This window comes from Candoia aspera, chromosome 7 (genome assembly GCF_035149785.1).
Source record: "Candoia aspera isolate rCanAsp1 chromosome 7, rCanAsp1.hap2, whole genome shotgun sequence".
NCBI lineage: Eukaryota > Metazoa > Chordata > Lepidosauria > Squamata > Boidae > Candoia > Candoia aspera.
In genome coordinates this window covers 46,527,213-46,555,119 of record NC_086159.1, presented here as the reverse complement: position 1 = coordinate 46,555,119, position 27,907 = coordinate 46,527,213, and the positions used below count along the sequence as shown (strand labels likewise).

The following is a 27,907-nucleotide window of genomic DNA, read 5'->3' as shown; positions in this document are numbered from 1 at the left end:
GAAAGACAAAAATTTGCAAAGGTAACTAATTTGTTACATTCATGAATCATTTGGGATCATTTTTGGTAATACCAGACTGAGTGGTTCAGCAATATTTTTTCAGTTATTACTTCATTTTGTTAAATTAATGTTCATACGTTCAATGTATCTTCCTCAATTAAACTATCTCATGAAATTTATTTTTGCAGAGTTGAAAATGCAATTATCCGATCCACAGATAATTTTGGAGTTGATGTACAGATGAGTACACCAAGATTTTCTGCTTCTCCAAAATGCCACATTTCCTGGCAATTTAAATGTATTAAAATACAAGATTGAATACATATTTTAAAATAAAACACAAATTTAAATGTAACTGAACGTTTATGTTGAAACAATGACACTGCAAGTAAAACATGAAAATGTGGCACAGGTTTGCACATTTCTAATATAGAATTTTTGTACACAAAAACATTACTCCATTTTCAAAACACACACAACTTGATTTGCCATCATACAAATCTAATCATCTTTAAAATATTAAAGAAAATTCAAGGTTTTTTTGCATAAATCTATTTTTAATGTTAAAATGCAGTAAGTAATATGTGAGAAGAACTAATTATATCCTGAATATTTACTATAATCTAACATTCATTCTAGTTTAAAACAATGCTTTCCAATAATACAACATCACATCAGGAAAATATCTGAATTGTTAAAATATATTTTAGGGACCAACAATATATTGCTTCTAGAACTTGCTGGACTATAGATTCAACCATTTCTTTTACCACTGGTCATGTTGACTAGGAATTATGAAGGTTCATGTCCAACAGCTAGGGAACCACATCCCTGGTTTAGCTCTTTCAAATTACCACAGAATTTTGGGAAGAATTAGTAGTACCTAAACATAATATTTAAAACAGATTTTGCTCTTGGTATGGCTAAGGATTCTCTGTACAAAACCTAAGGCTAGCTTGTGAACACAAGAAAATTGATTGCCAAGAACCCATTTTCTCTGAAATGTTGAACATACAAAGTTCATACATGCTCATGTGCTTCATTACACCAGAGTCATGTTAATGTTACAATCTGAAATACAATAGACTTCAGCTTTAAGCTGGCCATCATGATACAAATATTGAGAGGTAAAGGGGAGAAGGTGGGCAATACTGAAATGCCAAAGTAGTCATTTGAAAACTGATTATGACTAATATTTGTGACTGTATTTTTCATGATAATTTCATAATGGAAACTGAGATTGCTTAAAACAGATTTCCTCAACTTGGTTTCTTCCAAAATTTTCAGAACTATAATTCCCAGAATTCCTAGCAGCATGGCTATTGGGCCTAATGGTTGGGGACTATAGGAGCTGCACTCTTGAAATATCACAAGATCATCAAATTGGGGAAAGTTAGTTTAGTACTGTAGAGTAATAAAAGTGTATTTGATTTTTAAAAAGCCAGTAAACTGGTAGACAATGCTGGAACACAGGGATTAATACTAAGGAATCCAACTAGAAGGTACCTAAAAGTTATGTATAAATATACCGAATGAAGATTTTAAAAAATCTTTAGGCTTGCTGAGTGATAGGAGAATAACTGAAATAATCCTTAGCTGCTAATTAAGCCATGAAGGCAGCAGGTGGTCTATTCGTGTTCCATCTTTTTTTTACTTCGGGATAACTTTTTCATGGGCTATGCTTAATGTTATATTTCTGTTACAAGATCAAGGGCTTCTTGAACCTTGTGGCATGGCAGCATTTCATTGCTTTTTGAAAGTGATATGGAGTCCTCTGGAATTCATTAAATGGAAATACCTTATTATGTAGCCTGTTTGTTTTTAGTGCTTTTCTGAGAGTGAGGTAGAATACAGATTTTGGGTAAGTTAATATTTCCTTATCTAGCCAAAACAAAAGGAGTATTTGAATATTCAGCATTTGTATAATCAGATCCTTTCACCTAACTGGTAAAAAAACAGAATTTAACCTTAAATTCTTTTCACAAAAGTTAAAATACCCCAATATAAAGCAAATTACAAGCACAGCAAAATACAATCACATTTTGCCCCAGAAATTTTCTTTTCTCTTTTGAGCTCGTTCCAGAACCTGTGATGCAAGAGAACCAGAAACAGCAGATCGAGCAGACAACTGGGACAATCGGTCATCATCATCTGTAAATATAACAAGGAAGAAGAATATGAAATGTATTGTTAGTATGAAATATACCCAAAATATAGGTAGAGAAAACGTAAGTGAAATATATATTGTTTAAAAGTCAGAAAGATATCTCTAACTTACTAAAACATGTATAATTATACTACATTTCACACTTGGAAATTAGGAAAGTATAGGGAAAACCTGGTTTCATGAATGATAATAAAGGATTAACTATATTTACAAGGTATAATTTTTCAGTGCCTTTATATGCACATGGACTACTTATAGGCTAATAATCATTGGATTAAAATCATTTAGGAAATTGTATGCACCTTGCATGTGGACACATACATGTCATTGTAAAAGATACATAACTACAACATGATAAATAGCAGCAAAGTTGGGTATAAGATATTCAATAGCATAAGAAACTGCTTGCATACTGATTCTAGCATGGGCACAACAACTAATGGAAGAAATATGAGATACACATAGATTCATGCATTTTTTCCAATCAGCATTTTCCCTGTGACAATCCCATAGCACTTCACAGCAACAGATATAAAAGCATACGTTTTTCCATATGTTGTATAAACTGATTTAATTCAGTTGAATCAAATCTAGCATTTCTACACAAGTGTTTCTGTTTTGCAATGTGTTATTAGAGCTTGCTGCATAATAACAACCTTGTAGCAAAACCTCAAGACAACACAGGAAAACAGCTGGAGTATCACCAAGCTTAGATTAATATATTACAGGTAGTCCTCGCTTAACAACCACAACTGAGACTGGAATTTCAGTTGCTAAGCGAAGCCATCAAGCAAATCCAACCCAATTTTATGACCTTTTTTGCAGTGGTTGTTAAGTGAATCACTACAGGTGTTAAGTGGACCAATTGATCATTATGTGAATAATGTGGTTCCCCATTGATTTTGCTTGCCAGAAGCCAGCTGAGAAGGATGAAAATGGCAATCATGTGACTATGGGACACTGCGACAGTCATAAATGGGAACCAGTTGCCAAGCACCCAAATTGTGATCATGTGACCACAGGGACACTGCAACAGTCATAAGTGTGAGAACTGGTCATAAGTCATTTTTTTCAACACTGTTGTAAGTTCGAACCATCACTAAACTAATAGTTGTTAAGGGAGGACTACCTGTACATAGTTTTACAGTATGTCTTAATATTGCCTTATTGAAATGCCTTGGCTTTAACATGCTAAACAACTGGTTACATGTCTGCAGCTGGACATCTGTGAATTCACACACATGGTTTATACATCCTCTAAAGCTTACAAACCTGTTTAGCAACAGTCCTACTCTACATGTATACCATGAAGTTTGATATGCCTCTCACCACATGCTTCAGTTTCTGAGATCAAAAGAATGAAAAAACAATCAGATCACTTGGATAATGATAGGTTGTCTATGGGGGTGCTGCAGGAAGAACAAACAACTGAGGTTGGAGCTGTGCCATCAGGCCCTATGCCTTGAGAACAATGTGGAATCTGATTTTTAGGGAAGAGGTTTTATGTACAAACGCCCACAGCATATGGAGCTGCAAGGTTGTTGAAAGTCAGCTCCCTTGCTACTATCTATACTTGCCTCTATCAATTGGATAACCTGGATAGGAAGGGGGGAATCCTTCTCATAATACAGAACCTGAGACAATGTAGGAATCGAATTATGTCGTAAGTTTGGCTCCCAAGTCAGCTCTGTGATGAGCCATATTTAACATTTACTTGGAGTGGAATATATGTAACAGACTATCTCACCATATTTTGGGCTGTTCCATGTGTATGAAATCGTTGATCGGGAGTGTGAATGGCCAGGTGCAATGAGAACCAGTTTAATCACTCAGGAATAATGAAAATGCACAGAATTGGCTGAAATCAGAGAAAGACAACCTTCAGAAACAAGTGGTTGTGAGGTTAGTATCTAGGATCCAGCTGTCATGGCCCAGGACTCAGATGACTCTGAATCTGAAGAAGTTGCTCCACTTGAGCCAGTGGAAAGCCAGCCTCAAGAATCATCAAGCCAGGTATCACCTGAGGCTGATCAAACTTGGGCAGCATCAGAACAGCTGGAGCAGTCAGATGAGGACGTATGGCCTCCAAGACTTGGCGAGTAGAGTGGAGAGCAAAGATACACAATGCGATTCCTTGCCAAGGAAGGGCATAGCTGCATTAACTAAAAACAGGTGACTGCAGCCTTATTTAAGAGACAGTTTTGACCCATATTTCCTTATTAGAAACACAGTCTGATTTCCTGTGTCTGGTGTGTTGTTGCCTTCTACTTGTGTAAGAAACTCGAAACTCTGACCCTTAGACTGGCTGATGAACCTTGCTTGGCTCTCTGAACTTTGGACTGAATCTTGACTATTCTTCTGTGTTCCTGTGAAAAGTGAAACTACTCAGACTAGCCTTGTTTCCAGAGATACTAATTTCTGTTCCTGTGCTTGTCTGCTCAGCCTTGAGTAAATTGCTTACCATTACCTAGCAATTCTTTGTATTTGAAACCTGAAGCAGGACACCAGCTGATCTTGAAATGGTCAAAAGGAAAGTCTCAGTTTCAACTATCTTCATCTGTAAGAGGGTGGTCTGAAGGGGTCTGGCTCAAGATTTGTCCTGAATCCCCAACTCCAAGACTGACTCTGGTATCTGTAGAGGGGCTGTTGAGGACTGGACAATATAGATTGATAAGTGCAGGAATGGCAAAACCAACAGTAGTGGAGTTTAAGGACCATGTGGCAAGGAGCTCAAGGATATTGGAGCCAAGACTGAGAAGGTGGCAGGTCTTTTATTTCTCTCTTTCTTTTTGCCTCATGGAATCCTTAATGGGCAATTTCCTTGGTGTTGATGACAGAACAGCAAAAACTTGAAAATGCTTCTCAGGAAAGATCACTCTTTCAGATCACTCTTTCAAAGGGACAAGGGAACCCAAAGACAATTCTGGGGACATGGTATGAGTGTTGGAGGACAAGGGGGCTACAAGAGTTTCAGAGTCTGCCACCTCAGAGCTTGTTCCCAAGAGTGGCTCACAGATAAGATTAATGATTAGTACGTGTTTGGCAATACTTATAAAAGGCAAAAACAGACAAATCTTATATCCATAAGTGGGGGGCGAGGGCTCTGCAATGCTGGTACATACAAAATGGAGCATATACTACACTGGATAGCTTATGATGGGAGGACAAAATGGGCTGATGAATAACAATTTAAGGTTTTCTTTTGGAGAAGATTTGAGAAGTTAAAAATAAAACAAGGAAATCATTTAAATAAAACAGCATCGAAGAACAATCAGAAAAAATTTACTAATGATATAGTGGTCAAAATTAAGGGGGTTGTGAAAACTATCTAGTTGCATGGTATACATGATAGGAGAGACTTCTGCTAAACAATCTCATAAATTCTAGAAAGTTCAAAACACAGTTCTGCACAGACAAAGAATCCATTCAAGTGACTTACAATGGTCAAATGAAGTCAGATCTTATGGGTGATATGCAGTAAAACTTAGTAACTATCACAGGCAAACATACATTATAAGCAAAGGCTCACCATGAGGACTATACAAAATAAATGTGTGCATTTAAAGAACGTGACTTCTATGAGATTCAAGTTTTGAAACTCATTCTTCTACTGCTAATCCTGGATTATTTTGTTATCCTTGCTTTTCTGTTTATCAAAGGTGTACAGGTAGTCCTCTCTTACTGACCACATTCAGAAGTTGCAATGGTGCTAAACGAGTGATACTTATGACTGGTCCTTGAAGTTCCGACCATCGCACCACCTCTGCGGTCACGATTGCGATTTAGGTGCTTGGCAACTGGCTCACACTTATGACGGTTGCAGCTCCCTGCAGTCATGTGATCACCATTTGGTACTTTCCCTGCCAGCTTCCCACAAGCAAAGTCAATGGGGAAGTTGACAGGGAAGGTCGCAAGTCTCTCCGGTAAGTCCTCCTTGGCCTCCCTGTGCATGTGCAATGCCACAGCCTCCTTCCTCAGCCTCCCTGTGCTTGTACCAACCCATAGCCTCCTTACCCCGGCCTCCCTGCACTCATGCTGACCTACAGCCTCCTTTCCCCAGCCTCTCTGCATTTGTGTGTTGCCTGTGTTAGGCCTTCTGTGGCAGCCCCCCACGCTCCTTACCTGGGATTCCTGCTGCTTCCTGTTTAATGACCCGCATGTCTTGGGGTTATAATGGTAACTGGGACTGCCGGGATTGTCGTCACTAAGCAATGTGGTCCTGTGATGTCATGCTTTACAACCTCATCCCTTAGCAACAGCAATCCTGGTTCCAATTGCCGTTGTAACCTGAGGACTACCTGTAATGGTGCAGCAATTGAGCCATCATCACAAAAAGTTTAGGAAAATGGCAAGACATAGTTAAAGATCTGACAATATTGAAATGTTTTAAACAAATGTTTACAGTTGCTAAGCAATTTGAACAGGCCCCACACTTTCCAGTCTCAGTAGTTAGCAAGTATGAAGTTGTATAGACTTGTTCTCTCTCTCTCTTTTTCTTTCTTTCTTTCGACAGGAATTGTGTGTATGCAGATGCATGGATTAGATCTAGACAAAGTATTGTCAAACTTTCCCCTTCTTCAATTATGGGTATTGCAAGCCTAACAATTTGCCCTCTAAGGCAAAGTTAAGTTCTTCTGTGTAAAAACCAACAAATTTGATTTTATTTTTCTGCAAGAGGTCATGACTGTACATAAAATGTCAAGTTACAAAGCAAGAAAGAAATTACATTTCAACTATTTCCTCTTCAGTGGTTAACATGACATCATTTCTACCCCTCCAACAGTTCCAGGTATAGAAATTGTATATACTAGTTTTATCATCTCATGAATATTTTGAATGTACCCCCACCCACTTTTTATTTCCAGAAAAGGCTAACCTTGCCAATGAGTCATGTCAACAAACCTACCCATCAAAAAGAGCAAGTGGTCAAAAGGTACTTTTAAAATAGTTTTTGAAAGCTTTTAAGTTGTAGCAGGATAGTTTCTGCACCAACTTTATACACTCCTTGTTGCATAATGTGGAAGCTACTAATGAGCTATCATCTTCTTATTGGTGCCATCTCTGCCTTAAAAAAGATCCAGTAGGACCTTGGCTGACTTGCATTCTTCTATTTTTTCCTTATTCTGGTCTTTGTATGATCATTAGCATAACTACTTAAGTCACTACACTGCTAGAATGAGTTTAGAGGGCCTTGCGCTCATTTGCTCTACAAGCGTGGATGCAAGTACGAGTCAAGCCTCTTAAACTTCCCGTAATAGCTTGCAAACTGTCAGTTAAAATTAACATCAAACTCCTAGTAGATGGTCTATAACTGACATCCTGTATGTGCTGCTTGGGCGTGCCACTATGCACATGGACTTTACTTATATCTAGTTCCATACTCCATCTTTTTCTGTTTCTTAAAATTATTTCAGCTTAAACAAAACTGGAAGCTGGCATGCTATAAAATAAAGTATCAGCAACCAGCATCTTATTTATTTCCAAGAATGCCTTTTGATCCCAAACACGTTCCACAAGCTTTGTTAGGAAATAAACTGGATAGGCAGCTACAGCTCCATGTTTTTGTATCACACCATGAAATTAACTATGCAAGTTACTATCCTTACAAATTTGAACAGGCTTTACAAATGAAAACTTTCCATTTTAACTAGATCCAAAAGCAAACTTTGCTGCACATCGCTGTGCAAGAAATTTCCTTTAACATTAGTAGGCAAGCAGTACCTATTTAGGTGTGTCTTGCCTATCTCCTACCAAGGTACAGTTACTATTACTATATTATTTATTACATAAAAAATGTAATAAATTTGAAAGTTACTAACCAACCTTCATCATGATAGTTTCTCTCCTGAAGGGGTATCTGTAACCAGCTCCTTTTGGCACTTGCAATATTACCTATAAGAATACATTTGCTGCATTTTATCAGTTCAGAAATACTTCATTTTGTAAAAGGAAATCATATTAGAATTTTATCTAAAGAAAAAAATGCCAATGTGCTTTTCTAAGGCTAATTTCAATCCCACATTATATATTCCTATAGTGCATAGGGATGAGAGAATAATGTACAGTATTCTTTCAGAATACGTTGTTTGAAGAAAACATTGCCAGCTGCTCAATAAAGAACAGTTTATGAAATCACCCCAAAACAGATCCACTTTGGATCATAGCCCTAATACCCAAAGCCAAGTGAAGGCCTTCAGCTGACACAAGTTGGTATTTCCTGAACCTGGCTGAAACAAGTTGCTCTAAGATTTATGATAGCTGAAGTCCAATGCATCTAGAAGACACTAGGCTGAGGAAGCAAGCCCACATAGCTGCAGACAGCATTTATTTGAATCCAAAACCAACAGTAACTTTCTATCTGTCTAAGCAAGTTATATTCTCCTTCTGATTGCTATTCTTCAAAGGACAGTCACAGTATCAATACTGTTTGATGCTAATATGTATCTTAGATTTACTGTAATTTAAGTATTGGTTACTGTAATTGCAACAAAACTAAAGTAATTTTAAGTAAAACATAGGCCAATCTAAAGAAAGATGAATATGTATGATGCAAACCAACCATTATGCTGAAACTCTGGATCCCGGAGAGTTCCTTGAATGCGGCACAATGGACTCCAATAGGGTAGAGCAGAACCCTTAGCCAACGTTGTTTCAGACACTGTAGGCATCTGCTCTGAATGCACTAATGTTGCACAGTTTCTTGGACCAGAGGTATCCTGATTGGAGCACTGATCTTTTCTTAGAGGCAAAGGGTCCAAAGTTTCCAGTCCTGCAGCTGGGGAATTACTCACAGCTTTTTCTTCACCCTAAAATGCCAAAACAAATGTTCACATTGTAAATAATTCTGCTATTTGCTAGGTTATATCAAAAAAGGGTTGAGCCTTAATGTTGTTACAAAAAATCCCAAAGCCTTTAGTAATAATTGGTATTTTAAGTTAATGTCACATTATAATGACACCTTTCAACAAATGAAAATAGCTTGAAGTCATTAAAATGAAAGCAATCAGCCATGTTTCTTTGCTTTGTACATCTTACCAGTAACTCATAGAGATGTGCAAAACATTTTAAATTCTAAATGTTTCAAACTTGAAATACCCCGTTCCAAATTTGAAATGTTTGAAGCTGAAAATGCTCCATTTCAAATTTAGAATGGCCTGTTTTGAATTTGAAATACCTATCCCAACTTTATCAGAAGTCTTTCAAGCTTTGAAACAACCCCATTTTGTGCTCAAGACAGTTATTTTGAGTTTGAAACCTTCAGTCATCAGAACAGCATTAGAACACTTCTGGTAAGGTTGAAATAAATGACTTTCAAATTTGAAATGTTTTGCAACCTCTAATCACTGATACAACTTGTTCAAAAGCTTTGTTATCTCATTTATTTATTACAAAGCGCCACATAGCAACTGCTTTCTTATGCAGAGATTCCAGATAACCTGTAAGTAGTTGTGTACTATAATTTATATGGCTCCTTAAAAATTTTTCAGAGTATGAATATGAAGTTATTAGTCCCAATTCTACCTGATTACCAAAAAGAAATATGGATCTTGCAATAAACTGCTATATATACATAGTTTATGTATATATGGCAGTTTATTGCAAGATCCATATTTCTATCCCAACTGAATATGTTGTATTTATTGTATTTATTTACATATCACATTTATTCACTGCCCATCTCATATGAGGACTCTGGGCAGTTCTATGTTTGTGATACTAAGAAAAAGGGAATGTAATCTGTCTCACTGAAGGTACGCAGAAAAGAAGGATTTAATTCTGAATAAAATAATTAACATACTGTATAAGACAGAAAGTATGAATTGGTGTTATTTAAAGACTTGTGCGTAAGAATGAAAGTAGGAATTTGTAGGTTAGCGGTAGCATGTTACACATCAGTTAATGTTAATAATGAAAGAACCAGGGTTATCTTTGGGGGAAATTCTGCAACATTCTGAATGAATGCAACCCAAGGGAAAAATGTTATTCTGTTGGGAGACATGAATAGATGAATGAAAACAAAATAAGTGCCTGGGACACTGGGAGACTCAAAAATGAATAAGAGTAGTAATTGGTGAGTTGTTCATTTCAAATAAATAATTTAACCATGTGTAAGTATAAATGATCTGATTGTTTATGATGAAAGACTGAGAGAATTAGTGAAGGAAAGAAGTTGATGGCGGGTTCTGAATGAGGACCAGAAAATTATTTAGCATTGTTGTCCTGTTTGGACTATGAGACAACCAGGCAGGTTTTAGAAGGGATTCTTTATTTACAATTAACTATTTACATAAGATAAGAGTCTATTAATTAGGCAAACAGTTCAATCAAGTCTACCCAGGCAGTGGAGGAAAACAAGGCAAGGCTGCAAGATCAGGAGTAGAGAAAGTTCATGGCAACACAGCAAGGCAGAATTTGGCTAGTCCTTGCAATGAAGCAGCAAGGCCGGGTGTAGCTAAAGTGCGTGGCAAGAATGAAGCATGGAGTTCGGCTGAAGGACAAGGCCAGGAGGCAAGGCAAGACTTGGCTATGGAGGGAAGACAGGATTCAGCTGAAGTGGCAAGACATGGCTCGACTGTGGAGGCAAGGCTAGGCTTGGCTGGAGTGGCAAGGCAAGGCTTGGATCTGGAGACAAGTAAGGACTTGGTTGGAGCAGCAAGACAAGGCTTAACTACGGAGGCAAGACAGGACTTGGCTGGAGCGGCAAGACAAGGCTTGGATCTGGAGGCAAGGCTGGACTTGGCTGGAGTGACATGTCAAGGCTTGGATCTGGAGGCAAGGAAGGACGTGGCTGGAGTGACAAGACAAGGCTTGGATCTGGATGCAAGGCAAGACTCAGATGGAGCGGCAAGACAAAGCTTGGATCTGGAGGCAAGACTGGACTCGGCTGGAGTGACAAGACAAGGCTTGGATCTGGAGGCAAGGAAGGACTCGGCTGGAGCGGCAAGACAAGGCTTGGATCTGGAGGCAAGGCAGGACTCGGCTGGAGGAGAGTGCAAAGGAGGTAACTCCATGGTGGTGGAAGGGGCTGGCACAGGTTCTGCATTGGCTACAGGCAAGAATCCCAGTTCTGGCAAGGACTCTTCTGAAGAAGCAGTTAGCTCAATGGATCGGTTGTCTCCGGTGAGTTGCTCTTTGCACTGGTGCCTTTTTATCCAATTCTTTCCGTGCAGTTTCTCCTCTGTAGCCAATCAGGCTGCCTTTTGCCTGGCTCGCTTCTCAGTTCTCCTTTCACAAGCACTGATTGGAGAATTCGAACTACCTCCAGTTTCTGCCCAATCAGCTGCTCAGGATTTTCTCGCTCTGCTGAGTCACTCCTGGTTTTGAATTCCCCAATTCTTTCCGGATAGGTTTAGTTTTCCCCTTCTGGCTCAGCGTAAGTTTCAATTTACCCTTGTTCAGAGTCAGAGTCAGACTCAACCCTTACAATTGTCAAGAGTGGGTCTTGAGAAAAAATGGACACAGAAGAAAAGAAATACAGTGAAAGAAACTTCTCTGAAAGCAGAATAATTAAAGGAAGCAAATAGTATGAATCCTATATGAAAATCTATCAGAAGATAGATTTCTGTAATCTCCAAACAGAATGAAAAAGTTGAGTGGATGTGAGGGTGTGGATGCTGCTTGGAACAAAGTGAAAATAATTGTGCTAATGGGAAATACAAACAAGGATGCTTAGTAGAATTATGAAGTGAAAGAAATTTTGCATGAGAAAAAATGCATGTAAAAGAATGATTCCTTCAAAAAATTAGATATTATATAATGTGCATACAAACAAAAATTAGTTGCAAAGAATGTAATCAAAGGAGGCAAGGAACAGTTAAGGTTAAAAGAGACAGTAAAAATGTAGAGCTATTTTGTTGGGGGGGAAAAGACTGTTTAGGAGGTGATGAAAAGGACTCAAGGAGCCTCCAGCAATGTGACTGGAGTTAATAACAAGTTAGGGAAAGCACGCTGAGCATGGCTTCTCGAATTCTTTCCAACTCCTTTGCTGGCAGTCACTGCAAAAAGTGTGTTTTCTTCTATATACAGTAATCACATACCATGTTGCCTTGTATGTCTGTTTTCTCCTCGTGTTATGTGTCTGTGTGTACAGGTGCATATGCTCCACTCTGAGTCATTGATGGGGGTGGCAGGAAGATGGTTAGAATGGAGCAGTCAGCAGCCTTGTCCCATAGTGATGCATTGGAGGCTTTTTTCCTGCAGTTTTTTTCTCCAGCCTCAAATTCATTTTTTAAATTCAATCTTTCTTTGGCCAGCTCCTCCCACCATACTAAATGTGGTTCCTTTCTAGTCAGTTTTCAGACAGTTATTCTGCTGACATATGTATATTGTCCCCCTGGATGTTTTACGTCTTTATGGATAAAGATATATGGTATAAATGTATAAATGCTTGTGATGATGTTAGAGGAATGTTGTTTGGGGATGTGAAAATCCATGTACTTTTCTATAGAGATGGTGCCATGTTGTTAGCTGAGAACCTGAATGATTTGCACCATATGTTGCATTGTATAGTACAAGAAGTATACATTTGAAAAGTAATGTATCAGGGTAATTAACTGACAGAGAAAATGGAGGGAATAATTCCAAGATATACCTAAATGATGAAACCAGCCCAGTGGATCAATTTATGTAAGTTGGAAGAATATTTACTAAACTAAAAGTATGGGGAAATTGATAAATGTGAAGATGAGGAAATGCTGGTAAAAAGATAGTGTGCCTATTGCAAAGAATAAATATAAAAGGAAGCAAAACTGACTGTGCTTCTTATGGTGCTGCCCATTTTGTTATATTGAAGTAAATGTTGGATATGTCAGGAAAAACATAAACATGATGGGATACCCACATCTGGAAGTGGATAACAAGTATAAAATGTTTGTTTAGCCAGTCTGGTCATATAGAGAAGGTAAATGTGTATCAAACTACAAAACAAATATGTAAAAGTAAAATAAATGGGTTGAGAGACGGGAGAAGACTGAGAAAGTCATGGTAGCACAGAGCTGGTGAGATTCTCAAAATGAAAGAGGTGAGACTTTAAAGAACAAAAAGTAAAGTATAAATTGATACATAAATCTGGGGGAAGCAAGGATGGTTTGCCAAGATTAAAAAATATGGAGATTTACGGTAAAGAGTGCTGGAGTAAACACACACGTTACTCTCTTACCATTCTTCTGCATACCATAAATTCTGGTAAATTAAGTCAAATTTAAAACAGGAATTAAACTATTACAGATTTCATTGTAACCATATGTAATTTCTCTAGAGCTACTACTTTACAGTTTCTTATTTGACAAAATTATAATTTCTTCTGTCACTATGCATTTTAATTCTGAGGAAGCAAAAAAAGTTACAAATAAATATTTCTTATAGCTATTATACCTTACCCTGATAGTTTTTCTTTTTAATTGTTCTCTTGAAACTTGACTATTTGCAGAAGATCCCTTTTTTATTTGCAGTGAGGATGAATGCTTCACTTTTTGAGGGGATACTAAAACAGCACCTCCTAAAATAAAAATGAACACCTACCCCTTAATGCTAAATTTATCACAGATGATATGGTTGCTAATTACAGCTATACTATATATTATCTTCAGTATCTAAGAGACTATATCACCTGCTGAGAAATATGCAAAGGAAGAGGAAGCTACTAATTCATATTCTGCTTGTAGACTTCCCAGTGGCATCTAGGAGGTCACTGTAGAGTGTAAGAAAGATGAGTTTGATGGTCAACTTCCTTATTTTCTACAGTTACACTGGAACAGAATATGGGCTAGATTGGTTTTAATCAATTCATCATCACGATCTTACGCTCTTATGAAAATCAATTTAACATAAATCACTACATTTTATTAATTCTTAGGATGCATGCTAGATCATATTATTTTAGAAAATTAAATGAAAACTATCAGGTTTTTACCTGTAGCTGGTGTTGTAAGATCATGATGTGTTCTTTGGATTCCACCAAGTGCTCTCAGTTGTGGAGTCGGAAGTCTACCAAATGCTCTTAAGGATTCTGAAGAATCTGCCATGTCTTCAGAAGAACTTACATTTTCCCTGAAAATTATGGCAAAATATGTAAGAAATGTGACTAAATGTAATTATTCAACAACAGAAATTATGTAAAATCCCGAGTCTGTATCAGAAGTTCTCACAACAAAGTTCTAAACTATTTGAGTCACAAAAAAGATACCATGACAGAGCTTCCAAGTTATTATCCTGTATCTCTGGATTTCTGATTGTTTTTTATATTTATAATTGTTTTTTAAGACTATTTGGGGATTTTGTTATAAAATTTAGAAAACATTTTGTGATACAGGCTAAATAATTACAGGTCAATTTTTAGTCAGTCATTGGTCTTATCAATTTCTAAATTGCTCTCTCCTTTGTTATATTTGAAGAATGCAACATCAATCTCTTGCTACATTGTTACTGTTCTGTATTAGAAATGCTTATTTAAATGTCATCACAGATAATAATTTTCAAAACAATACATTTATCTCAAACATCTATGAAATGAGGGTTACTGATTTTTTCTTCATACATTTAAGCAGATGTTACTTTGAAAAATATCAGATTAACTCAATGAATCATCTTTACTTTCGGTAAGTCATTATTCATTGCTGCATTCAGACCAGAAAACTATGGCTTATCAACCTTGCAAATCAGAATTAGAAACTCAAATCAACTGACAGTATCTGAATGAGTGTGCTACCTGAATGTTTGCTTAAGGTACTGTATATTACATATTAAACAATTTCTAGCTCAAGCTACCTGATATAATACATCTAACCTTATTTATGTCAATGTATTAGAGTTCTCCATTAATGGTGAAATTAACATTGCCCTAACTAACAAATGTTTAACATAATTAATAGAACTGAATAGCCACATAAGTTCAAACAGGTAAAAAATCTTTCAAATATTTACTTTTGCCGATTGTTTATACTGGCATCCTTATCATTTTTTTCCACTTCTTTAACTTCATCAATTTCTTGCTTTTTATCTTCTTCTTTGCATTCCCCTAATGCAAGTGACTGATTCTCCTGTTGTTCATCATTGCCTGATTCATCCCAAACTAGACGTCGCTTGACGGGAACAGTAGCAGCATCTGATACACCTAAATTCTCAGTGTTATTTGGCTGGAGCTGTTCAGATTGTGGCAATATTTTAGGACCTGAGGACAGTTTATTTTCAGGGACCCTAAATAAAGAAGAACAATTTATTAAATATAAGATTTAATAACTATTCATATATTGAGAGGCATATTTTGATCCTCCTCAAAGATGTGATTAATGGCATTTATATCAACTTCAATGTATTTATTTTTCAAGTATACTCATTTGCAAATTTAATAATCAAGCAATCCAAATGACTAGGTCCAAACAACTATACAACTAGCTCTCTGTGACAGTAGGGGCTTGAGGTGAAAATCAAGAGTAGGTCTCCATGCCACATGGAACACAAATTGCATTATCAAAGGAAGCTTGCAATATGTGCTAGCAATCTGCTAAATTAAGGAAAGGGAGGAAACAATGACTGTGCTTGACCAATCTTTGTGAACATCTAAAATCTCTTTGGAATCTCTGTACATATACTGTACACATAAATGTACACACAAATACAGTGCTCAAGGGCCTTCTTTATTTTACATATTCTTCATCAAATTTAATTTTGGGGAACTGTACAAAAGTCAAAACAATATTTAATACTATGCTAATCTTAAGTTAGAATGTCTTTGAATTGAGCCTGAATCTTAATGACTACATGGACATTCCATGCAGTTCTCTTGAGAAGAGTACACAAATAATTTACCATTGCTTTCTTTCAAAATACTTTTTTTCAATTTCCCAGTCTAGCCTACAACTACAGTACTAGATTGCCTGGAGGTTTTCCATTTAAATATTAAGCAGGCCCCACCTGGTTAAATACAGTTAACCACCTCATTGAGATTACATTTATTTTAACCCTAAGATTATATTGATTGATTATGTGCCATGAAGTCATTGTTGATTCATAGAACCACACAGACAGATATTCTCCATGACGATCTGTCCCAAACCTGGTCTTTCAGTCTTCCAATGGTGTACTCATCACCACTGTACCTGGTCTTAGTATTACATTAATAATATGAATATTACTAATTACTTCACACTTATTGATAAACAATTCAGTTCTATTTCTGACAATTTCAACACTTTCTGGATAGTTCTAAGTGAAATCAAAATGGCTATTCTAGGAAACATGAACTGAAGACCATTACTGCAAAGCATAATGAGAGTATAGTAGGATTTTTATTTCTAAAATATAGTATTTTTAAAACACGATCTTTTTCAGTATCTAATTTCTTACCCTGCTAAATCAAGCGCTCTGATATTGTTGCTCATGGTTTCTTCTACACTGGATTCAGAGGACAAATCCCAGAGTCTATTGTTATCTGACAGGATTTGATTTAAATGATCTCTGGAAAAGTGGGTTCCTTGTATCCTTTGCCTGTAAGCTTCTGCTTTCTCTCGAAGTTCTTTCACCTGGATATGAACATTTCACACTGTTATTGGTGGAAGGTTTCTTTTTTAACTTCTATTATTTTTGTCAACTCTTGGATAATTAACAGCCATAATTAATAGCACAGAACAGCATGTCACAGACAATGCACAAACACTGCAACCCTAATATTAAAGGAAAGAATACAGATACATTTTTAAAGAACACTTATTTCAAGCAGTCAAGTCAAAGATCCATTGTAAGTAAATTACTCAGCAAGGATCAAAAGGACTACAACTATGCGTATGCTTAATATAACAATACTTTTTTAAAATTTCATAAATTTTATAATTGCTCCAAGCATGAAAAACTTAGACATGACCAACCTCCATATACCACATGGTATTTAGGGTGTTTTGAGAACCCTGAGGAGAGGAATACAAAAATAAACAATATTTATTTACTAATCTTGTATTAATATTACAAATTTAATTCAAAAACTAAAATGATTTCTTCTATTCTGCTAGGACTACGGTGTTATCCTGCCTCCTAGAGTTCACACTACAGAAATGTAATTCAATCTTATTTAGACTTCTCTCTAATCAACAGCCTTACTCTGATCCACCAGACTGAATAAATACTTGACAATTGTAAAATGATGCATATGTACATTTTCTGTACCAATAGTGAATGTCAAACAACTGATTTTTTTACAGGTATAGTGTTATCTCTACAGCACCAGTCTTCATCAAATAAAATAGTTTCCCCACTGCTACAGCTCCATGAATCTCATTTTTACCACTGCTTCTCTGATGGTGAACACTGACTTTAGCCAAGGTAGAAGAAACTAAACTTCAGAGCCCTGGATTTTGTTCTGGAGTTATGATTTCTTGGATGATTTTATGCTGCATAATTGGAGTGATTTTGTCAGGAAGATTCATTATTTTCCCAAATCATTTCTATTTCAGGACTATGTCACTGATTGATTTCGTGTGATTTCTCTAGTCTCCCAAGTTTTTGAAATAGTTCTACAGCGCTTTCAAGACTGATTATGAAATAATTCATTTTCATAAGGTCTCCAGATATTTATCTTTTTGCATGTATCTCTAGAATGTGAGGGGTAAGGATTTCACTGTGATGAGATTTTTTTCACATTGGAAAACTACATGGTGGGTGACTTTGTTTCTGACATAAATAAAACAAGCACCACCTTTTTGTTTTGTTTAAGTAGACTTTAAGTATTAGTAGGATCCACATGAAACTGATAACATTCAGTGGCAAACAATGCAAAAATTCCAGAATTCTGAAACAGGACTAATATTTTTTTATAGATCTGTTAATTCTTAGCTCTCTCTTACACTGCAAAGGAAGGAGCCTGAACCAACTTCAGTGGCAGTTGTTTCACAATAGGCCACACCACTTTTATTATTTTATAACTTAGCATAACTATTGCATCAAACCTAAGTTCTGTTTCACAATACATAGAAGTACAAATAAAGCACTTCTGTTTGAATCATTAAATAAGCCCCATCCTTTGCAAGACTCATGCAGCTGTTTCAGAAGCTGCTCCTGGTTGTTCCCTTTAAATGCTTTACATGGCCCTCCTCAAAATGTGGTAACTGCATTTCTCATTTTTTAAATAAAGTCCCAAAGAGTACTTCAACAGTAACCAAAAACTGTCCCAAGAGTGCCAGAAACATAGGGCAACAGAAATGTTATGGTTAGTTGCACAGCATTAAAGATTTTAGTGTTTCGCACGATTTCCTGTACACTTTTAAGTATCCTACGTTAAATGTTATTATATTAACTCAAAGTGAAGACTATATTATATTAACTCAAAGTGAAAAAAAATATTTTTTCATCCCAAAATAATTATCTATGGTGGGAGAGGGAATTGTCTTTCATTTAGTGAAAAGGATAGAAAGTCTTGAAAACAAGGGAACGAGCAAGAAATGCACATACTTATAGAACCTGCTAGAAAGCCTGAATTCCTAGGGCTGTTAATTGTCATTCTGTTCTTTGCCTGTCCAGTTACTTCTCCCCCTCACCCTTCACCCATCTTGTTTTTTCCTTTTCTGACTGTTTTAGTGGGAAGGAGGGAAGGTAATGTGTCTGTACTTGTAAGTTTTTATGAGTGAGAATGGTTTATGCATGAGGGAATTTTTGGCATATCCAGATGGAGATTAATTTTGTAAATTGGTACTTTATTTTGCAAATAATTAGCAGTAATTAGTTCTTAATATTCAATTAACGTGAATTTGTTTTTTGCTGTGGTCCTGCCCTTTCTGGAGTATAGCTTTTACATATTTATTGGGCTATGGGGAGATCTTCAGCTGGAATTGGTAATACTAGGATGACAGGTTGGGGAAGATTGTCATCACATAGGATCTTTCTCTATGTTTAAATATTTATTATCTTTTCTTCTCCTTCTTAGATGGATTGTCCTAAATTCAGAAGCATCTTCCTTTAAGTAAATACAAACCACAGCAACTAAACAAATTAGTGACATAAATTTCAGGGCATTTGCAAAAGACGGTAGCTTTATTCAGATTGCTGAAGCATAAAGCTAATTATTTCCTCTATCCAATGACAAGGCAGAATGCATAAATTCAGGCACATAAAGACAGATTAAAGAAATGTAAGAGATACATCTAATCCCTATTTTAGCCTTCTTAATGAGAGAAATCCAGTTCCAACAAATTCAGGAAACCCTTTGCAACTTTTAATGGAGACATATTTGAAAACGAAACTGCCTATTCAGCCATTGAGTCCAATCTCCTTCTCTGTGCAGATACATGCAAAGTAAAATAAAACCAAGAAAATGACAAAGGCACATTTACCACCAATCAAAACTAAGTGTTGAAAGGAACTGACTTGTAACATTAGATCTCAAAATTAAATGAGGGAGATATAAATATAGTAGAAATCAAATTCTCAGAAAGAGGGGATGCACGTAGAAAACCAGTTCTGAGAAACATGATCCAAAACAGCAGCTGCTTTAAATTCAGTACTTAAAATAAGTTCTATCATGTTTAGTAAAGATTTTCTATTCATTTTTCTGCTGTGTTATTTATAAGATATACACTAGCATATATTAAAGGGACAACTTTCAAAAGAGGAAGCAGTATCAAAACTTTCAAATGAATTCCTTGGAAATATTTAATCATATACTCACTTGATAAGGTACATTTTTCCTGACATGGACCCAGGCTCCTTTTTTATACATGTACTGATTAGGAGACAAGAATTTCGATCTATATTCTGTGTTCATTTTCCTAGAAATAAACAGTTGAAAGTAAGGAGACATAAATATTATTTTCTAATTATCTAGGAAAATAAGAATGCTAAATATTAAAGTGATATATAGAATAATATAAAAATTCAGACAAGCAACATTTCCTGTTAGGAAGAGTGTGACTTTGACAGAAATTAATTTTTCAAGACAGACACACAGGTCTCAAGGCTACCAGGTTTCTAGGCCAGCACCTTAACCACTACACCGAACTGGCTCTGTTTTAGAATTCAATGAACAGCATAAACTTTGCAATATAATCACTAAGAGATGAATCACGAAATCTTCAAATCAAATATCTGTTTTTCCATGGATTCACTTGGTGATATTAAACAAGCCCTCTTTTTTAAACAAGAGGGAGGAAAGAAGCATTTCAGTTGACCAAATAATCAGGAGATGGCAAAATACTCCCTCTACTCATTTTCAAAGCAGACTGTAGACAAATAAATACAAATGTAATGGAGGAATTAATATACTGTTGTTCAAATCTGGTTAAATTTTAGATGTGCAATGAAAACAGAATGCAAGGCATTTTATATTCTAACATGCTTTATATTTACTTATGACTTCTGTGTGAACACAGCGGCTTCTGTTTTTGATTGTCTTCTTTCTGCTTTGTTTCTAATTTGATTTGATTTGATGAATCTTCTGTTGTCTTTGAAGTAGTTTTATTTTTTTCATTCTAAAGCAAAATTACAAAAAAATACTTTATTATTGAATTGATCTTATAAATTGTAATTTATTAAAATATATAACTATATTGTATTAAACATCTAACTTCTAAACATATTGACTATTAGTAATGAGGGTTAATATTAATTTTCTGTGGTACATAAATACTGTGGAATTTTCCAATAGAAAACTTACGGTTTATACTCCATAATATAATACTGGTGAACTGGGGGTGAAATAGCTTCAAAAGCTCAATAATTGTGGGAAATAATCTGGATATACTATGTTGCTGGGAAAAAAAATCTATGTATTTACATTTGATTGAAGTATGAACAGAAACTAGAAGGACTTCCACATAACAAATAGAAATCATTAAGTATGTAAAGTTTTTCATACTAGCTTACTTTGTACAGGTACACCCAAATTTTTATTACTTCATTGCCACTTAGGTTACTTGAGAGATTATTCTCAGTATTCTAGATACAGCGAATATGAGAGTTTCTATTCATTTATTCATGCCAAATCACCTACCACTGTCTGTAAATCACTTTGATATTATATTTCTAATTTTGGCTTGCTGGCATGAAGATTGAGCCTTAAATATATTTTGGAGTGATGCTTGATTAAGCTTAGTAAACATTTTTTTAAAGAATGAATGAATGAACCAAAAAAATATATCAATACAGGAAAGAACTTCGAAAAAAATACAATAAAATCCACGCAATGTTTTATTTTTAAAATCTTTCTAAAATATGTATATATCATTTCTTTATACACCACAATCACCAGGATGAAAATATGAAATGAATCTGACAAACTAGAAATTGCTAATTGAAAGGGAAATAATGTTTTAAAATTTAATCAAATGTAAGGTACCTTTTCTCCAGAGGAGACTTCTACTGATTCAGATCTAGGACATTCACTCTCTTCCAAAGGGCATGTTTGTTTCAGATGTTTCATAAGGGGCGAGGGTTTGAAATTCCTTTCATATTCAGTTTCAGGGATAAGAGCAGGAGACTTAAATGGAGGAATGGAGTGACTTGAACTGTGAATAAACTTTGGTTTATAAAATACATTAATTTGGATTTTTTAAAAACAAAGCTAAGTGAATCTGCCATTGAAATTAAAGAGACTTAATGATCTTTAATCTCTGCTACATTATTGCACAGCAGAAAAGTCTTAATCAGTTGACATGGAATGATCCAGCCATTTACTTACAAGCAATGCTGCTCAAAATATAACTGTATATACCTGAGAGGTCAGCTAGTAAAATGTATTACACAGTATTTAGAACCAAATAGAGCATTTAGCATACAATGTAATACATCAAAAATGCAATCCAACAAACATTAATTGGACATAAACTCCAATGAGGAGTTTATCCTGCACAGTTAACCTGCACTGAATAAGTACCATGACGTTATTTTATTAAGACTTCAGTCCATATGCAAACAAACTCTGGAAGAAGTCCCATTAAGCAAAATTGAGCTTATTTTTGAATTATAGTATATACAGTTGTGCCATACCTTTCAAAAATGGAAACACATCTTAAAACACTTAAAAGTTACCTGATCTGCTGCAAGGACTGGAGATAGCTTCTGTGGGGTTTTCCAAACAAACTGTCTTTGATACTCAGAACTTCTAGGAAAGCTCCTTGACCGTGAAATATTCATGCCTGCTTTCCTCTGTAGAACTCTATTCAGCTGACAATAGATATTGAAAATGAATTCAGGATGTCATTTCTTTTTGTCAACTAATATCAGAAGTTTATATTATTAACATTAACTTGAACTATGCTGATAAAGGCAAAGTGTACTATCACAGTCTACAACCTTTCTTATACATACATACAAACATGAAAACATACTTTTTAAAGCTAAACCCTGTCCCCATTAGCATCAGCGGTAAAACTGCCTTTGATTTAACATGACAGCACCATCAGGAAAGGAGGATTTGAGCTCTCATATAAAGTCAGTGGCAATTTTTTTCATTTGTTTAATTGAATAATGAAACTATGTGCCTATAAACAATTATTTTAAATCAATGTGTCAACAATAGTTTTCTTGACTGATTCTTCCTATTATTTTTTTTTCTTTTGCATAATTTATATTGCTATCTTACATATATTTATATGGGGGTGGGGGGAATCTATTAAATTGTGTGTGATTAAATTCTTAGTGAACATATACAGGACTTTACAGTTTTCCACTTATTACTTGCTTTAATCTTCTCTTCTGTGCTTATTTATACCACCCAATATTTTAGCCCTCTTTCTGTAAACATTATTCCCTTCTTTTTCATCCTCTTGTTATTTTACATCACTCTTATTCAGATGCTTTTGCTTGGTTTATCCTTTGTTAGAGTCCAAAGATCCTTGACCTCTCCCAAAGTAATGGTTACGTTCCCTAAACTGGGCATCTTCCAGATGTGAAGACTTGGATTTCCAGAATTCTCAGCAATTACCACTCTGGCTCTCTGAGAATTGAAGTTCGTGAATCTGGAATGCACCCAGGTGGGGAAGGTTGTTTTGTGCATAATAATAGTTACAATCAATTATTTCTGAGCTTTAACTCTTCATATCAAATCAAACATTTTTTTTTGTACTTCCTACCCCATGATCTGGTTTTCCTAAGTCTTTTTTGGTAGATGCTAATACTTTATTTTCATGCACTGGAGTTTGGGGCACTGACTTCTTGCTTCTTCCAAGTGCTACAGTTGATTCAGGTCTAGGTCCTGAAGAGCTGAGATGCATTTTTTCAGGAACCCTGGGAGCATCAGGTGTCTCACTTGGGTCCTGATTCATTTCAACATCCTTGCTGCCATTCCTGTGCAATTCTACTGGCTCACTGACTTCCAATTCTGATAATGCATTTTTCTCCAAGCCATTATCTCCATTCCACTCAAAAGATTTTGAGATTTGTGTGTTGTAATAAGGCACTCTTCTCTTGGAAATAAAATTTGGTTCTCTTGCGATCCCTGTAACACATACAATATCAAATACTCTGAAAATTCTGAAAAAAGTTTTTTATTCCACACTCATTTATTTCTTTTATTAATCACATTTATATAGCCACCCATCTCACAAAATACAACTCTGGACAGCATTTATTTGTTATCCATGCAAAAGAAAAAGAAAGATACAGATAAACATTTCATCAAATGCTTGTTTTAGTTAGGAGAATACCTATTAATATATTAACCTGCAGTCTTACTACCTTCTATTACCAAATACAAGTCGAAGAATTAAGAATAATTAATTCTTCTGACCTAGCATCTGACCAAGCATCTGACTAAGCATATTCTCTTACCGTCTCAACAGATAGCAAGTTAATTTAGTATCTAATATTGTTGTATTTCTAAAACTATCTAATGGGTCTTATGAACACAAACTATGAAATTGTGTTTACCCCTACTGTATGATAAAATCTATTTATTGAAGTCTAAATAATTAGTACATAGAAAGCAGTAACTATTGCAACTATTTCTTAAAGTACTTAGAATCACAAAAGATCTAATTTGTCTTACCAAACTCATCTGATCGAAGGCCAGCCCACTGGCACTTTTGTTCATGCGTAGAGCTGCAGAGCCTCGACTGATCTGATTGCTTCCATTTGAAGTTTCTTTTGTACTCACTTAATCCCTACAATAACATAAAATGTAAAATAGTAATTTTATGCCTTATTTCTTCCAAACTCAATAAAGATACAACCTGAAAGAAGTAACTGAAGCAATAGGGAACTATAAATATTATATAAAATTTTTAAAGGGCCATAATACATATAAGAACAAAAATCAATCTGTACCATCACATATTTTGTTCTATGTGGAACATCAATCAGAAGCCCTGTCTTTGCAAGTGTAGTAACTAGCTTACATATGGGCATAACACTCTTGATAACATAATGCTGCACTTAACTTAAACACGACAGTAAAGACTAGCACTGTAAATATGGTATGTAGGATAGTTAGAATTAGTCTTCTACATCTCATAACATATATGTAGAACTACCCATTATATCCAAACATAATTCCTGATGTGAAACCACTAAGCATAATAGTTAGAATCAAACCAATCTATTTCATTAAACAGATATTTCACCTTTTATACAGCTTTCAAAAACTGCAGCAAGTGGACAATAGTTTTGCCCAATTTATGAAGAGACATGAACTTCACCTGAGGAAATAGACTGAAGCTTCTGGTTCACTTTCCAAGAATTCGACTAATCGGAGAAACACATCCATTTGAGAAGCAGACTGAAATTCTGTTCAACTACTGAACAAACACATACTTTCATGTCATGAAATATTTTTGCATATAATAGGTAATTTCACCTACAGGATGCCACATATTAACAAAGGGAGACCATTAGAAAACATGTTTCATCCAGCATCCAATAGTAATGTACTCCTCTACAGAATACAAGCTATCTGGGCTCTGAACAAGCCAGCTCCCTTCTTAGCCTTCCTTATTTTCTTAATTTCCCTTTCATTTAATGATCAACTGCTCTCAACTTTCCTGTCCCAGAAACCAACGATAAAGCTCAGGTTTCATAAGGCAGTTTGAGGATTCTTTCTTCCCCCAAATTCAGATATAATATTATGATCTTTAACTAACAACCGATATTTTTTAAGAATACTTCTAGAGCCCTTTTCTGTAGGTGGCTTGATATTCCATATTAATATTATTTAAGTAATATCCAATTACTTAATAATAGAATATTATTAAGAAGGGACACGGTGGCACTGCGGGTTAAACCGCTGAGCTGCTGAGCTTGCCGATAAGAAGGTCGGCAGTTCGAATCCGTGTGACGGGGTGAGCTCCCATTGCTAGTCCTAGCTCCTGCCAACCTAGCAGTTCGAAAACATGCAAATGTGAGTAGATTAATAGGTACCGCTTTGGCGGGCAGGTAACGGCGTTCCATGTAGTCATGCCGGCCACATGACCACGGAAGTGTCTACAGACAAACGCCGGCTCTTCGGCTTTGAAATGGAGATGTGCACCACCCTAGAGTGGACTTAATGTCAAGGGAAACCTTTACCTTTACCTAATATTCTATTACTTACAGTAGAATGAAAGATAATAGTGAGCAAAACTCTGCTATTAAACATTCTGAGGAGGAAGGAAGGAAGGAAGGCATTTCTATATGGATATAAAGTGGATTTCCTTCCTCTCACAACTTACTTCTATGACAGGTTTACAAGAACAATGTGGATTAACTCTCTATTCCTGACCATTTACTCACCTGCATTGAATAAGAGGCTGAAATAAATGGAATGATGACATAGAGTTTTCTTTTTGTGTTTATAAAGTACTTTATAGGCTTTGGGCTGGGTTATGATTACTACAAGACAGTACACCAGAGAATATAACTTGAACCAGTAAAAAGAATATAATTCCAAATCTCCAAGATCCAAATTTGGGGATACTTTTGGAACAAGCAGTTTTTGAAGGACAATGGGCTGTTTCTACAGATGAGCAAAGTATTTCAAGGTTGCAAAGTTTCAACTTCTAAATATTTCATTGCAAAGCCATTCCAAACTTATCAGAAGTGGTCCAGCATTGAAACTGATTATCCCAACTGTGAAATTAAGGTTGGAGAGACCTGTTTAGATGTCAGATCACTTCCTACAAAGTTGGAATGAACTTCTAATGAGAATAAGGCTGAAAGAGGATCTTTGGGATTAGTACAGGTAGTCCTCGCTTACTGACTACCTTGTTTAGTGACCATTCAAAGTTACCACATAAGTTGGTCACAGTCACATGATCTTTTACTTAACGACTGCGGACCTTAGCAATGGAGTTGACAGTCCCAATTGTGGTTGCTAAGCAAGGACTACCTGTATGCTTCAAACTCTGTTTTGTACACCTACTCTCATGAATAAAATTGTACTGTGTAAGAATAAATATGAAACATGCTTATCTTACATACACTATACCTGTAAAGCAAGTAAAATTTGATCGATACCAGCAGGAGAAAATAAATTAAAAGCCATAAAATAATTATATAATCTGTGTGCAAGTGCCATGTAATTTTTTTATTACTTGTGAAGTAGTGTTCAAAGAAAAATAAATATTCATATTTATTTCTTATGCCTTGAAAATTATGTGTATACTATTTCTTAAAAGTCATACAGCTTTCTCTTTATTTCACACTTCAGTGGTTTTGTAAAAATCAGCTTTGTCTGAACCACTGCAAACTGAATCATGTATTTTTTTATTCTATATCACTCCCACTCCTTTTTTTCACAAATTTAGGACATCGTGTCATACTTAATTCACCATCTCTCTAACTCAAAGCAAAAAATCCAAAGAGCACTTCCCACAGCTCAACTCACCTCACCCCTCAAATATCCAAGAAGTTTTCTACTATATTCTTGGACTGTTCCACTTCATTTCAGTAACACTCGCACTGGGAAAGAGCATAATATATCACGCCCAGGATGCAAAGACGTTCATCTTCTATACCAAATGATACAACTAAATTATGATATTAACCTTGCCTTTATCTAGCATTCCCACTTTTTCCTCTGGCAGGCTCCAATGATGTTAAATGTATTGTTATTCTAGGCATTAGCGTAACAAGTAAACATTTACTATTACAATTCCTCCATTTTCAGCCCAGAGAAGACAATGGAGCTTCCCGTCGTCGTACAGCTTTTAACGCCGTTGGACCCTGAATAAGAAGACCCAGCCTTAAGACTTACCACCGATCCTAGTTTCCCATGCCAGCTCATTCCCGCTGGTGACCACATGCTAACTGACTCAGATACTGGGGACCACTGCCACCCTATTAATCTGGAGTCCACTTAGGCTGGGCTTGGCGAAAGGTCTGAAAGATAACCAGCAGCTGCCGAGCCCAATTATTTGTTAGCGGAAATGGAACGGACCCCCCCCCAAAGTGGCGACAATGGGCGCTTCTCTTGAAAACAACCGAGAACACAACGGCCAATACCAAGTATGCGGGAGGGGGGGGGGAGAACGGAAGCTGAGCGCTTGTTCTAGCTTGAAGCTTCTGAGGGAAAAGGGGAGAGGTTCCTCGCCGAGGACACGACGGTAGCCCCCTCTCACCTTCCAGCGCACAGGCATAACTCTCCGCCTGGCTGGAACTAGACGTGGGCAGCGAAAACTTGCAGGTCCTCTACGGGGTGGAAAACGATGCAGTTGCGGTGGAAGCAGAAGAGGACGCAACAACCGTAAACACTGGCGTTTCCTTGACAAAAAGCCCCGCGGCCTACTTAGTTCCGGCCCTCGGAGGCCTGAGCGAGAAGCCACCAATCGAAGCCTCCAGCAGGGTTTGTCT

At 36.2% G+C, this 27,907-nt stretch overlaps 1 protein-coding gene across 4 annotated transcripts; it reads right to left on the bottom strand.

Moving 5' to 3' along the window:
• Nucleotides 1-12: 12 nt before the first annotated feature.
• Nucleotides 13-27,907, bottom strand: MDM1 (Mdm1 nuclear protein). Of its 4 annotated transcripts, none has more exons than XM_063309194.1 (15): nucleotides 27,676-27,904; nucleotides 24,132-24,246; nucleotides 23,218-23,582; nucleotides 22,175-22,309; nucleotides 21,483-21,662; nucleotides 20,495-20,616; nucleotides 19,818-19,917; nucleotides 17,029-17,067; nucleotides 16,511-16,686; nucleotides 15,089-15,361; nucleotides 14,079-14,215; nucleotides 13,546-13,664; nucleotides 8,727-8,973; nucleotides 7,991-8,059; nucleotides 13-2,151 (listed from the first exon to the last, which is right to left on the bottom strand). In XM_063309194.1, the coding sequence occupies exons 1-15, from the start codon at nucleotides 27,691-27,693 to the stop codon at nucleotides 2,036-2,038; spliced, it is 2,211 nt and encodes a 736-aa protein (XP_063165264.1). In that variant the 5' UTR covers nucleotides 27,694-27,904; the 3' UTR covers nucleotides 13-2,035. The 4 variants fall into 4 exon arrangements, with proteins under 4 accessions (XP_063165264.1, XP_063165265.1, XP_063165268.1 ...); XM_063309197.1 differs by having other exon boundaries at nucleotides 2,062-2,151; nucleotides 7,987-8,059; nucleotides 27,676-27,907; XM_063309195.1 differs by lacking the exon at nucleotides 17,029-17,067.

Excerpts from the sequence above, each read along its gene's own strand:
- MDM1 (XM_063309194.1), bottom strand. Across the intron at positions 19,918-20,494 it reads TGTTCACACAGAAGTCATAA|GAAAATGAACACAGAATATA; the intron begins GTAAATATAAAG and ends GTTTATTTCTAG. Across the intron at positions 8,060-8,726 it reads TCCAGAGTTTCAGCATAATG|GTAATATTGCAAGTGCCAAA; the intron begins GTTGGTTTGCAT and ends GTATTCTTATAG.